At 52.3% G+C, this 14,202-nt stretch overlaps 4 protein-coding genes across 4 annotated transcripts; 3 read left to right on the top strand and 1 right to left on the bottom strand.

Annotated features, from left to right (window-relative positions):
- Positions 1–23: 23 nt before the first annotated feature.
- BJX67DRAFT_286688 (uncharacterized protein) lies at positions 24–417 on the top strand. The gene has a single exon (XM_071026733.1). It carries the CDS (start codon positions 94–96, stop codon positions 295–297), a length of 204 nt encoding a protein of 67 aa, XP_070889478.1. The 5' UTR covers positions 24–93; the 3' UTR covers positions 298–417.
- Positions 418–4,319: 3,902 nt separating this feature from the next.
- On the top strand, positions 4,320–6,899 carry acuF (phosphoenolpyruvate carboxykinase PCK1). Its single transcript, XM_071026732.1, has 4 exons — positions 4,320–4,730; positions 4,856–4,931; positions 4,989–5,189; positions 5,529–6,899. The coding sequence occupies exons 1-4, from the start codon at positions 4,549–4,551 to the stop codon at positions 6,873–6,875; spliced, it is 1,806 nt and encodes a 601-aa protein (XP_070889477.1). The 5' UTR covers positions 4,320–4,548; the 3' UTR covers positions 6,876–6,899.
- Positions 6,900–9,852: 2,953 nt separating this feature from the next.
- Positions 9,853–11,329, top strand: BJX67DRAFT_286476 (putative mitochondrial dicarboxylate carrier protein). The gene is made up of 2 exons (XM_071026731.1): positions 9,853–11,164; positions 11,238–11,329. The coding sequence occupies exons 1-2, from the start codon at positions 10,272–10,274 to the stop codon at positions 11,284–11,286; spliced, it is 942 nt and encodes a 313-aa protein (XP_070889476.1). The 5' UTR covers positions 9,853–10,271; the 3' UTR covers positions 11,287–11,329.
- Positions 11,330–12,056: 727 nt separating this feature from the next.
- On the bottom strand, positions 12,057–14,098 carry BJX67DRAFT_345894 (SUMO ligase MMS21). Its single transcript, XM_071028384.1, has 2 exons — positions 13,172–14,098; positions 12,057–13,098 (listed from the first exon to the last, which is right to left on the bottom strand). The coding sequence occupies exons 1-2, from the start codon at positions 13,990–13,992 to the stop codon at positions 12,303–12,305; spliced, it is 1,617 nt and encodes a 538-aa protein (XP_070889475.1). The 5' UTR covers positions 13,993–14,098; the 3' UTR covers positions 12,057–12,302.
- Positions 14,099–14,202: the final 104 nt, after the last annotated feature.

Below are 14,202 nucleotides of genomic sequence, written 5' to 3'. Positions count from 1 at the left end.
GAAGGTCTCATTTGTTCTGATGTGGAAAAAGTTGTGTACTGGCTTGTTTTATTTTCCGTTGTTGTACGTGGCTCGTCGGTTCCCATCCTTTCCATGTTCTACAAGTGTTTGAAAGTTCCAAAGGTTTATGACCGTCCAGTGGAGGTGGAAGTGGTCCTTTTGTCTGAGAATGAACCTCTACCGGCCGACAGGAATTTTGGCTGGCAACGACACTTCGTCTTGATTAACAATCGTTTCTCGGACCCGAGCGGTCTCAACGTGGATTTGGACGAGGAAAAGGGTCATAACGAGGCGTGAGAGCCTACAGAGAAAATACAGCCACGGAGCAAGCGGAGCTCGATGTCCCATGGTTCTGAAGTTGTCGCTGTCACATGGATTGACCCGGCGTCTGCGTTGGGGAGCAGGTGGAAGAGATACAGGGAGATGATATAACTTCTTACAAGCATTTCTGGTCGGGGAGAAAATCATTTACTTCTCGTCAACTGGCTCAGAGTTCTCATCTACACAAAACCATCAGGCTACTTGCAGAATCCCATACGGCACACCCAGTGGCACCGTAATCGATGATGTATGTCGACCTAGGAGGCGGGGCAAGACTACAACCATCAGCTTTGCGATCCGATACCAAAGGGGAGGATAGGGCGAGACATACGCTTCCACAAGACTGGCACGTCTTGGATTCGCCCTCAATACTGGCACCGCAAGAGGGACACGCGCTGTGGCCGGCCATGTTCTATATCCTCTTGGTTTATCTGCGCGACAACAACAGTGGACAGGAGAGTTGAGTCGTGGTCTACACAGGGCTTCGGTTAACTTGGCTGGGCTATACGGACAACGAGAGAGGGAAATGTACCTTGTGTTGGATTGATATGTTTCTCGACAAGTACGATGAGATGGATGAAGAGATGGTGAAGCTGGGAAGAAGCGACTGTTCGCAGTTTTTAACCCCGCGGTTGAAACCCCGCTTCGGCTGAGAGTGAATGATTGGCCGTTACACGTGGGATGCCTGGGGATGAAGGTCACACGCACCTGGGCAGCATCATGGTATCTTTCCGTGAAGCTATTGGACGGGAGTCTTGTCTTTCCTGGCGGCCAATGGCTGCTGGGATGGATGTCACGGGGGGAAGAATAGTCGTCTTCGCTAGATTCCGCGACTGGAGCGAACGTTATTGAATACCTTTGTATATGACTACATGAAGCAGAGTAAGGTCTATAGATTATTAAATAGAGCACATTCGTTAAGTGCTCAATTTGGCATCTATGGGCAGGACAGAGTGTAGTCCGTACAACAAGCTTCTCCTTCCATGCTTTACCGCAGGTTTTGCGGCAAATGAAGCAAGGCCTGTGTCGTCCCGCGAACTGTAATATCAGAGAGCTAAGGAAGGCATTCGTCCTCGCTGTCTATCTCCGTGGAATGTGTAGATCGCGTGGAAGTAAATCTTGCCGCCTTTATCAACCATGCTGGAAGATTCTGATCCAACTCTTTCGGGGAGGGACGCGCAACTCGTATACCATAGGGGGGGATTCAGCTTTTATGTCTACCCAGCATGGATACTGGTTTCGGAGACCGTAGTTCGTTTCCGACCAAGGGCCTCCGTACATTTCGTTGGCCATTGTAGGCTATTTCTATTCAAGAGCTGGCCATCGCCAGGAATGGTAATCTGATGATATAGCCTGTGTAGGGCTCGGTATCATTAGAAAAACGATAAATACATCTCGCGCTGCACGATATAACGGTAGTTCTGTCGTTTGTGTGTGGATTTACCAGCAGGTCCTGAGACTGCAAGCTTTTAGATGCATTCGGAGAGATTCGTAGGGAGCACGAGAGTGATATCTCATTCCGAGAAACGCTCACCTTCGGTCCACATTGGGCCAACTTCAAGAAGCTGGTCTTTCTACTTCTAGGGCAGGGTGTCGTTTCCCGCATAGAGAGAGGATATTGCATTTACAGGGTAGGAACCGGTGTTTCATCGAGCATATCCCGACGAAATCCTCTCAAGCCTGGTCTCTCAAAATCCGAAGCACGCCGTCGGTAGAACCGGGACATTTGCCATGAAGATCCCGAAGCCAACATGGTATACAGCCCTCACCGCCTGAGCAAGTCACCGTCCACGCTTTGATTACTGCCTCAGATAGAGAGAGTCTGACGGAGTGTTTGATATCAAGGCGCGACGTTATTGGGCGGGCCATGTTATCTCTCGGGACGAGGCGGCCAAACCGATGCAACGCATATGACGGGGAGGATGAGCTGCCTCGCCTGGGTTACGATGAGGAACGGATCCTGAGACTAGAGTCGGTAATTGAATTTTGCAGCAAAGTATGAGGCGTGCCTTTCCGATAACTCTCAGAGATCGTAGGTGATCCGACACATTGGTGAAATGATGGAGAGGGAATCTGCACCTGGATGGATGAGTTCGCTCCAAGGTGTCTAGTGAATGTGGTTTTCCAGCCCAGTGAGCTCTGCCTCTGTGTATGGTGCGGGTATTTGGAGGTGCAATAAATGGAAACATCCGTCAAGCAAAAGAAATGTGAGGTAGACGGAGGTTGCCGTTTTCTGGTCCCTGTTCTTTTCTTGACGTTCAGTTCGAGTTTTCTCAATTTTTTTGATGAGGCATTTAAAATATTTTCGTGCCTGTTGCGGCAGCTCCCAAAAATTCATCCTTTTCAAGGCGTGTGATTGTTCCTAAATCTTCCGGATTTGGCACGCTTGCATCCCCACCTGCACCTGGATCTGGCTCGAAGACTTGGGTGGAGTCTTGTGCCCTAGTTCTGCATAGCCTAAGGGGTTCATTGAGAGAGAGCAAGGCTGGTTAGCACATGCAAGACTTCCTATCCTCCCCGATTTGTGGATCGGCAATGATAATCCACATGTTGAAGGGGCTTTGACCTTGAAAATTTCTCTTCGGGGGGGTTTTTTTTTCGTGGCTGAGAGGTATTGGCGAAATCACCCTTCGAGAGCACCGCAATGGCGAGACACGTCGCCGAAACGGTTTCTACTGAGAAATCACAGCCGATGGGGGTTAGGGACTCAGGTACCTTCTTGGGCTTGGAAATCTGGATAAGCCTAGGTTCGGGGAAAGGCCCGCGTGGTCCAGGCTTGACGGATGCGGGGAACACCAACCTTTGAGGGACAGAGGGGACTTGGATCGTTGGCTGCATGACCTCCTGAGCTCGGGTGCTTTGCCAATCGGACAGGTTGTGTCGATACCTATGCGCTGGCTCCTGCGAAGATGAGACTAATTGGTTTGGAGATGTTCATTACTGACCTCTTTTGGTCATTTTTGGCCACGTGAAGCTCAAGATCGGTCAAGAGAGCTGAGGTTATCCGTGGCTCCTGACAGACAGAAACCCATCGCGGAACTAAAGCCCCTGGAGCTTGAACATTCTTCCAGCATGACTGGCCAAGACAGGGATGGGTTTGAGGTCACGGGAGAGGGCAAACCAGCGCCTCTGTTGAACTCTCCATGGTCTGCTCCTTCCGACTTCGCCACAGTAGTGTCAACCATTTCGCCTCTTTTGAATCTAAGCTTCCGATCCCAGCAACGAATTCGTGACACGGCAATAACTTTTGCCCACGAGTGCACGTTCAGTGGCGCCGGATTGGCAACCAGTCAGAAGCTGCGAGATGATTGGTTGCTGTGCGGCTGGCCTCGGGAGGAGTGTTAGTCATCGGCATAGCCGGCCCCGACAGCTCGGCCTTTCGTCATTCGAAATTGGGCGTGGGATGCAGTGCTTGAGGGATTTGTTTGTGATGGAGATCTCCTGGTGTATCCAAAGTAAAGGTTGAGGAAATACGCTGTCCGTCTGCTGTGTTAAGCTCATCGCTGTCTTCCTGGAGCTGTCGATGATCCCGTTGGTATGCTCTGGGGCCGTTTCCAGCACAACCACGACGGGAATAGGTTCGATTCCTTTGCCGAAAACCTGGTCTCCCCGCAAATTCGGTTCTGAGCCTCCAGCATGGACTGGGCTCTTACTGGCCCGCCTGGACGGCGGATGATGGTTGTCTCTCTTCGACGTCATCAAAGCTTTGTTCCCGTGGCCCGTCCCCGCCGAACTTGGAACTTGCTGGAAGGGCTCGTGATGGAAATCCAGAGAGATTCTTCTTTACTGTAGGTTTTACTTTTGCATTGTGTCATGGCCGCGCGAAGGGAGAGGACTGGACGGGCGAGATTGTCCGTTTCCAGCGGTCCAGCTGCGGTCCTGCCGCAGTCATAAATGAAGTAAGTTTTCTGCTTTCCCAACCGCTTCGCTTCCTCACATCTGCATTGTCCTCAGCTGAGGCATTTTAGTGGACTTTCCCCCGGCAGGCGCTATCTTTGATACCATCCTGTCCCGATTTCTTATTTCCCTCCACTCTTGTTGGTGCAGCGACTCGCGCTTCCGAAACCACTTCGTGTCCACATCTGGGGTTCGGAGCAAGTCGGGCTGCCGTGAGAGCCATTTGTTGCCTTGACTCGGCCTCAGCCCCGACATCTCCCGTGGAACTGTGGAGAAAGCATCATCGGAGAAGCGAAGTGAAACGCTTCTGGGCCTTATACTGTTGTGACCATGGGTCCTGGTGCAAACATTCATATACCCCCTGATCGCCCGCCCTCGCCAGGTCCTCTCTACTCAGATTTCTTCCAACAGCAGATTGCCAAGCAGCGCAACAACAACTATCACTCTACATCACTAAGAACTATGGTTGCTACATCTGTGAATCGTACTGCCCTCCACCCTGGTGGTGTTCAGTATGTCTCCCCTTCATCTTTCTAGGTCCCCCTGGTGCACCTCACTACCTTTACTTGATCGCCCGATATCTTGTCGACGTATGCCATCTTGTCCATCGAACCCTACTAACATATTGACTGTCTAGACCAGGCAAGGGTCATACTGAGCTGGAAGAAGAACTTCATGAACACGCCCACATTGACTACGAGCGTGTTGCCATTGTAAGTTCTTCTTCCACACTATTAGCAGTCAACACGCCAGCACTAACCCTGGCCTAGATCGCCAACCCTTCTGTCGCTGCCCTCTATGAAGATGCTCTTGTCTACGAAACTGGCACTGCCATCACATCTAGTGGTGCTCTCACTGCCTACTCTGGTGCCAAAACTGGCCGCTCTCCCTTAGATAAGCGCATTGTGAAGGAAGAGTCCTCAGAAAACGAGGTCTGGTGGGGACCCGTCAACAAGCCTATGACTCCTGAAGTAAGTATCAAGCTTTTTGTGAAGACGGTCTCACCCCTTGCGTTGATACATTTCTCTCCTCCCTTGAGTTACCCTGTGATCGAGAAGACAAGCTTTCTGCATCCATAACATTTCTGCAAGGGGGCGAGCATAATAAATGCCTCATATCACTGCTTGTGCGAGGGATTTTGTCTGTTCAAAGCCTCCCGCAGCCCACCCTGCTGTTGACTCAGTGGTGATAATGGTGGTTATCATTTGTTGTCACTGTTGTTGGGACCATTGGTACACCTTGCATGGGCTTTATAGCACATCATTTTGTGACGTTATTTTGAGGACCGGAAAACTGACTGCAAGCTTTAGGTCTGGCGTATCAACCGTGAGCGTGCAGTCGACTACCTCAACACTCGAAACCGTATCTACGTTATTGATGGCTTTGCCGGCTGGGATGGACGCTACCGTATCAGCGTCCGTGTCGTCTGCGCGCGTGCCTACCACGCTCTTTTCATGCGAAACATGCTTATCCGCCCCTCCGCCGAAGAACTGCAGCACTTCCACCCCGACTATGTTATTTACAACGCCGGCTCCTTCCCTGCCAACCGTTTCACTGAGGGTATGACCTCTGCCACTTCCGTCGCCATCAACTTCGCCGAAAAGGAGATGGTCATCCTAGGTACTGAGTATGCCGGAGAAATGAAGAAGGGTGTCTTCACCATCCTCTTCTACGAGATGCCCGTTAAGCACAACGTCCTGACGCTGCACTCTTCTGCCAATGAGGGCCAAAATGGCGACGTCACTGTTTTCTTCGGCTTGTCTGGAACCGGCAAAACTACCCTCTCCGCTGACCCCAAACGTGCTCTGATCGGTGACGACGAGCACTGCTGGACTGACCGTGGTGTCTTCAACATCGAGGGCGGCTGCTACGCGAAGTGCATTGGCCTCTCCGCTGAGAAGGAACCCGATATTTTCAACGCCATTCGCTTTGGGTCCGTCCTTGAAAACGTCGTTTTCGACCCCATCAGCCGTGTTGTCAACTACGACGACTCCACACTCACCGAGAACACCCGCTGCGCCTACCCCATTGAATACATCGAGAATGCCAAGGTCCCCTGCTTGTCCGACAACCACCCCACCAACATCATCCTTCTGACTTGCGACGCCCGTGGTGTGCTCCCTCCCATCTCCAAACTCACCACAGAGCAGACAATGTTCCATTTCATCTCTGGTTACACCTCCAAGATGGCTGGTACCGAAGATGGTGTTACCGAGCCTCAGGCTACCTTCTCCTCCTGCTTTGCCCAGCCCTTCCTTGCCCTACACCCGATGCGTTACGCTCGGATGCTCGCGGACAAGATTTCGCAGCACAAGGCCAATGCCTGGCTCCTCAACACCGGTTGGGTGGGTGCTGGCGCCACCACTGGTGGTAAGCGCTGCCCTCTGAAATACACCCGTGCTATCCTGGACGCCATTCACAGCGGCGAGCTTGCTCAGGCTCAGTACGAGACATACGACGTCTTCAACCTCCACGTGCCCACAAGCTGCCCTGGTGTGCCCAGTGAGCTGCTGAACCCCAAGAACAGCTGGACCGCCACGACCAGCTTCTCAGACGAGGTCAACAAGCTCGGCAGGTTGTTCAACGAGAACTTCAAGAAGTATGCTGATCAAGCTACGAAGGAGGTGATCGAGGCCGGTCCCAGGGTGCAGCAGTAGTCTACTCAAAAAATATCCCTTTTTTTCTCCTTTGTTGCTTTCAATTCTTATGGCTTCCCCATTACTGTATACTCTTTTTCTTCGTCTGTCGTCTCATATTGCATGGCGTGTTGCGTTTTCAAATAATCGGGTCTGAATTTACTCTTCGCAAGAGAGCCGGAGATGATATAACTCTGCAATGCCTTTTGGCTTGTTGTGAATATGGCCGTCCAGCCCAATAGGTAGAGGTTAGAAATCCACATGACTATTCCCATATTCGTCCAGCTATTGGAGGCTGATGTTCCTGTAGTAAGGATAAGCTGTTCTCGGTCATGAAAGGGCGGCCCTTAGTGCAGCCAGGAAGTATGTCATTTGCTGGAGGATATTGGACCTCGATCCACACTCTATCATCTGAAGATGGAGGTTTATGAAAAATGCGACCCGGAATGCTTCGATAGGGCCCGTTATGTGAATGTGACCGCAACAAATCTAAATTCCTATGACCTCAAGAGCCGAGAATAGGATACCAGTGTCCTGGTTCCTGCAAGTCATCCTCGCTGACTCGAACAGAAGTTCGCGCTCTCATCCACTCCGTGATGTTCACTGCTTCCCCTGCTTGGACGGGACCTAACAGCAAGCAGCGTCAGGGGTACTGCGCGTGAGCATTGCAAGATGAAATTTTTCTGGTGGTGAGGAAGCGTGAAACTCTGAAATTTCATTCTACTTCTGTTGACAACAAGACGGAGAGTCAGGAGAAGGGAAAATAGTCCGCCATCCACATCGCAATCGCCTGCCATTCCCACGCCGCGAAAGACAGTCTAGTTCACAGAGAAACTTGGGTTTGAGAATCCTTCAATCGCACCCAAGACCACCAATTTCCCACCAGCGAAAACCGGCTGTTCCCATCTCCTCATGCTACCCACTATTTTCATGAAGAGCTGCTGGGAGCCTTTCCGGCGCCTCTGCCGAGATCCCGCCCGGATTGCCTTTCCACCGTGATTTATCCCGAGTACATCTGACGAGAAACTATCTGGATTGTCGACGTGACTCCGATAACTCATGCCGCGGTGGGTAAGGTTGTTTGCCGGGACTGTTTCCGGCGGCTATCTGTCTGCCATTGGTGTTTGTGGGTTGGGTTTTCATTGCGGGCTGTGGAGAGGACCGTATGGGCCCCAGGGGCCAAGGAACTGCTTCCATATTCGAAGGTAACAGTCTTCAGGTACTGATTAGACACCTCCGTTAGTTGGCGCTAGTCGTCGAGTGGTACCCGCGTTCTGATGTGCGACGGAGAATATCTCGTCCGGGCTCGTGACGGAGCACTTTGACGGAACGTGGTGCGCTTCCCCGTCTCTGGCCGGCTATCATTGAACAAGCTATATTCTTGGGTTCGTTATTATTGTTTATGGTTTTTCGGGGCCTTAGGAATTTCGAAAAGTGCCGATTTCGGCCGCTATCGGAGGCGGAGCACAGTCGCCCAAAGGGTATGGCAGGATGTTTATTGATTGGGTTTGGACAACGTGCCGTTCTATATTCTCATCGCAGGCGCCGGTTGCGACGTATCTGCAGGGCCGTACGGGAGGGAAGGTCCGTGTCGAGACGGAGGGATGAGGCATTTAGAGATACACCTTAAATATCTCACATTGTACTGAAGGCTTTCTGAGATATAGATGCTTCTTGTTGACACGGTGCATTGGGCATCAACCATAGCTTCAATCTTCGAACCGCCGATTGGCCGGGCCGAGAAACCATCCGAATGACGGAGGAATAATTCACCAACATGTCCCCTGGTTGGGAGATGGATGTGGGTGATGGGGCAGGGCCAACGGACAATATCGACCAGGAACAGGGAAATGGGACAGCGGGAACTAGAATAGCCGATCTGGACCGCAGGACCGCAATGGGGCTGGAAGACGGTACTCCGGAGAAAGCTAATCAGCGGCAGGATTATTCTCAGCGGTACCAGCTGGCAGGCTCAGGTTCCATCTATCCTCGGATGGTCCGGCGGATGTCGGGACTGAAGGTTCTTGCACTGGTGGGACCTGGCAAATGGGCACACCGACGAAGCTGGGCGTGCAGGCTTTCATATATTTAGATCTGGAAGCTGTGTGCATATGGACTAGTAAATATCATGACGGATAACGATGGACCTCCGCTATGAGCATTGTAGATGGCGTCTCGATTGACGTGGTGAGAGTAACCCGAGGATCGGGTAGAGGCACGGGTTGCCGGGACTTCTGGTCGGCTATAAACGGTTAGCTCAGTAATTTATGATACGGCACCAATACCAATATCTTTCGACTCAATAACGGCGGCAATGACGTCGACGCCTGGGTGGACTGAGTCCGGAAGATGATAGAAAGTGACACTCAGCAGGTTCCAAGTCTAGATCATATATCAACGGGAATAAGTGTGGGAGAATAAGCAACAGAGGAAATGAAGCCGCTCGGGAAGAAGAAAGGAAGATACAGCTAATGCACGTCGACAGCTTGGACAGCATCCCCGCATCCCCATCTGCCTGCCAACACCCTCATCCACCTTGGCATAATGCTGGCTCGGAGTACGGTGGGGGCGCATTCTAGCGAAGATCGCAACATTCAAGCTACCAGAACTAAGTATAAAGTGGAATTCGTGCCATGAGCAGTCGCGTTAGATGAAAAGTAAAATAATGCTGCCCCATCAGCGCAAAGTTGACCTCCTCATAGCTGCGCTATAACCTGTTCAGCTTTGGAATCCATTCTCGGTTCTTGCAAGGATATCACCAGGACACACCATGGAATTATAAAACACTGTCTGATCAGCTCTTACCTCGTCTGCATCTCCCCCAGTCTCCGGCTCGTTCCTGGGTACACGTCAAGAAAGATTGTTGATCGCAGGCGTCGACGTCTCCCCGCATCAGATCCTCGTCAATCATCTGACAGAACCACACCAAGTCCCAACAACTCCTCTTCGTCCTCGATTTTCCTCCTCCTCCTCCTCCTCAGTTTCGCCTCCTTTTCTCCAGATCCTAATCTCTCCTCATTCCGGAGCAGTTCCTGGCCTTTGAAACCTTCCCTCCCGGTTCCCTCCAGGCCAGAAAGTATACTTCACGGTGGGTTCCGACTCCTTCCCCTCCTCAATCTATCCTCGACGTCATTTCTGTCACACGAGCCACTCCTGCCTCCAGCGTTAATTGGATCTGCTGCGCTATTACTTTACTAAAGGCTTCTCCCACCAGGCCCCAGATTCCCTTTCCGCTTCCCCTTCCCCTTTCCCCTCTCGCTGCATTGTATCGGCCAGTGGATGGCTATTCTTTCTTTCCCTTGCTTCTTCTGCTCTGATATCCCTCTCTCTTTCTTGACCAAATCTCTCCTCTCTAAACCTCATTCAACTGCTAATCCGCTTTCAGTGTTGGTGTGAATCGTGCTTTTATTATTTGACATGGCTTCAACTAAGGAGTCGACACAACCAACGGTGGATTTCCGACACCACCCCTACACTCGTGCCGCTCTCCCCTTCGTTAATGGCGGATTGGCTGGTATGACGGCAACCGTCGTCATTCAGCCTATTGACATGGTCAAGGTGCGCCTGCAGCTTGCTGGCGAAGGAGTCCGTTCTGGCCCTCGTCCGTCGGCCTTTGGCGTCGCTCGCGACATCATCGCTTCTGGCAAAGTGCTCGACCTCTACACCGGTCTATCGGCTGGCTTGTTACGTCAGGCTGTCTACACAACAGCCCGTCTTGGGTTCTTCGATACCTTCATGGGGTCCCTCAACAAAAAGGCTGAAACGTCAAACCGGAAAGTGACATTCGCAGAGCGCGCGGGCGCGGGTCTAGCAGCTGGTGGTATCGCCGCGATGATTGGTAACCCGGCGGATTTGGCCCTTGTTAGAATGCAGTCAGACGGTCTTAAGCCCCCCGAGGCGCGGGCAAATTATCGTTCCGTCGTCGATGCGTTGTTCCGCATTTCTAAAGTGGAGGGGATTACTGCCCTGTGGGCTGGTGCTTTCCCGACTGTCGTGCGTGCCATGTCACTCAATCTGGGCCAACTGGCCTTCTTCGCCGAGTCCAAGGCTCAATTGAGGACTCGAACAACTCTTTCACCGCAAAAACAGACATTTGCCGCCTCCGCGATCGCGGGTTTCTTTGCAAGTTTCCTGTCGCTGCCATTCGACTTCGTCAAGACTCGACTACAGAAACAACAGAGAGACCCCACCACAGGAAAACTGCCTTACAAGGGTATGTTTGACTGTGCTCGGAAAGTGGTTAAGGAAGAGGGTTGGTTGAGGTTCTACCGTGGTTTTGGGACATACTATGTGCGGATCGCACCCCACGCGTTAGTCTCCCCACTCCGTGCATACTTCGTTTTTTTCTTGTTGCTTATCGCTGACCCACCGCTCCACTTTTAGAATGGTCACCCTTATCGTTGCAGATTATCTCAACCTCATCACCAAGTAGGCACGCGGAAATAATTAGTCCGTGGATCTGGCATCCAGTTGGCCCCAGCACGCATGACCTTTCTGCGTTACTTTTTTGAGGTTTCACTACCAAAACCTGCGATGAATTTGATGCTTTCGTATTTTTATCGCGACCTGATTGTTCTCTCGGGATGGGAAAGCAACACCCAGCAACTTTCGGAGATCCTTTTCTAGCTGGACCGGGGATGATAAGTTTATTACCCCCGGGGTTTCGATGTCTTGGCCGGTTACCAATCGATCGTCTGGCATGCACGACCGAATGGTGATTTGGAGCTACGCCACAGCGCAAGATTCGACGACGCTGGGACCGCCATCTTGCTCTCCTTCTGGAGCCCAACATTGAGGCTTGTGATACCTCTTACGCTTTACGGAACTACTGCGTTACCTTCTACCATTTGCCAAGGATGCACATGGGTGGAGTTTTTCCTTTCAATTCTGCATTTGCGTGTTCCGACTCAATGTTCGTGTACTCGTCCCCCACTAGGTGACTGCGCTATGCGCGTATACACTTCTGTCTGCATCTCTGATCCCCTGATTACCCCCTTCTGCGTTTAGTTATGACCATAGTCTATGGTAGCTCAGAGAGCTTGTGGGAAGCTGCGCTTATACCCACAGGATGGACCTAGTGGTAGTCGAGACTAAAATAATTACTATAAACTGGCTGTGCTAAACACTGGCTGACGGCTGGACGGGAAGCAACTGTAGTGTGTTGAGTGTAAAGGTATTTTGTCATCCGATTGCAAAAGAAAACATTTGAGAAGCTCATTCATTAGACCGCAGAGACACCGTGCTGCTGGATACAAAGTAGATAGGGTCATGGACGTGCTTATTCCGAGTCGAATGGAATGTCCACTTTTCCTCCGATACATCGAATATGGTTGGCGAAAGTATTGCCCCCAGTCCGAACGTGGGTCAAGCGACCTGACAGACCCTCTTTTGCGGCAACTCGATCTATGCACTACGTCGGTCGAATCTAGACGATAATATTTCACAACATCACTCTTCATCCGACCCTCCATTGGAGTCCGGGTCCTCCTCCGTTTCAGACCCACTCGCAGAGCTCCGTTGCTCGTCATCGGTGGCCTTCGTAATACCCCTTGATCTCACCCTCTCCTGCTTAACCCGGACCTGGTCGATATCCATTCTATCACCACCACTTCCACGCAGCCCCGGGTCATCATCACTCGGGAGCATAATCCCACTCTGTCGACTCTTGCGTCGCCCCGAAAGAAGGTCAGCTTCCTCCTCTTCCTCATGATCCCGTCTCTTTGCGGCGTCGGCCCGACGGATGCGTCGAAGTAAGACGGGATCTTCGCGGAGATCATTCCCCGTCAGGACCCCAGAACATACGGGACACTTCACGGCTCGGATACGGCGGTTCCTTCCGCCGGGTCCGGCGCTTGGACCGGATGCCGACGGAGCCGGGACGGTCATGGAACTCCGCGTAATCATATCTGCGATTGCTTCTCGCTCGAAACTGTGCGGACATTTTGTGCTTGTGACGGGGTCCTTGAAGGGGAGGAGGGTAAGCGGGCATTTGAGGGAGATTCGCTCGCGCTCGATTGCGAGGTCGTCGGAGTCCGAAGCTGCGGATGCGCTACGGGCTCGTTGTTGGCGGGTGTTGCGGCGAGATGGGCGCGCAGATGAGTTCCTTCGTTTAGAGACGGCGTTCGGGTCCTCAAGGTGAGAGAACCAGGTTGAGGCGTGCGGGAGGGGCGGGATTTCATCGCTAGGGTGTTTGGCTTCGTGGACGATGCGGTAGAAGCCGATGTAATTGTTGTTCTTGGAGTAGCTGTGCATGGAAGTGCTTAGCTGCTGCTTGGTTAAAGCATTACGCTTGGGGAGAGGGATGATCAGAGACATACCGCTCCGTCAGAGAGAGATCCTCCCATTTCTCGCGATCCTCCGCCATTCTCTCCTCAAGCTTATGGCTCAAGGAAATCTGGTCCCCATCAATCTCAACCTCAGGCGTAGCCTCATACAAATCCCCGTCATCCTCCTCTTCATTCTCTTCCTCTTCGCCTGCAGCAGAACCCCTCGCGCGTAGTCTCCTCCTCTGTCTCTGAACACCCGCATTCGCGTTGATTTCTGCTTCAACCTCCCTCTGCAACCCACCCAGCACCTCCTCAAGCGCAGCAGTCCTGACCTCCGAATCAATCGCCCTCCGCATACTCCCATCCAACCTCCCCGTAATATCCTTAACACTCTCCTCCAGCTCCTTGACCCTTCCCGCCTCGCCCTCTTTCCCACCGTCCCTAACCCCACCGTCGACATCCATATTCGCTCCCTTGCTCTCGTTTGCCTCTCCATCACCAACCTCCGTCATAGACCGACTCACCACCCTCTCTTGCTCTCTCTCTCTCTGTCTATTCAATCTTAATTTCGCATCCGTCAGCCGTTCATTGACTTCCCCCGCGGATTCGGTCAGCTTCAGCTCCGCATGCTGGATATGAGTTCTGAGTTGCCGGAGGGCCTGGGACCGGAGGAGGGAAAGGAGCGCTGTGCGACCGACTTCGTTGAGCGGCGCGGCGGGAGGTTCATATGTTGGGACGGGAGGAGTCCCTGCCCTCTCTTCTCGTTCGCGGTGTCGAGGTGTGCCTCTCGCGGTTGCTCTGGTGCGTTCTCGATCTCGATCTCGGTCCCTGGGTCGGGATGGGCCTCGTGAAGGGCCGGGGGTTGAGAGCATGGTTTCCCGTTCGAGTTCCGTGATTTGAGAGTGGAGTGTGCGATTGTGTGGATTGCGCTTGGGAGGCACTCGGTCGATGGAAAAAAGGTCTTGAGTCGCTCTTGGGGTTTCTTTGACCTGTCCGCGGCTGGTTCCTGGAGCGCGACGCGATAATACTAAGCCTTTATCGGAAACATGCCAATTACTGCATCTGGTAATATACTGCCTGAA

Source organism: Aspergillus lucknowensis (assembly GCF_044049455.1).
Source record: "Aspergillus lucknowensis strain CBS 449.75 chromosome Unknown BJX67scaffold_6, whole genome shotgun sequence".
NCBI lineage: Eukaryota > Fungi > Ascomycota > Eurotiomycetes > Eurotiales > Aspergillaceae > Aspergillus > Aspergillus lucknowensis.
This window is presented reverse-complemented; position numbering and strand designations above follow the sequence as displayed.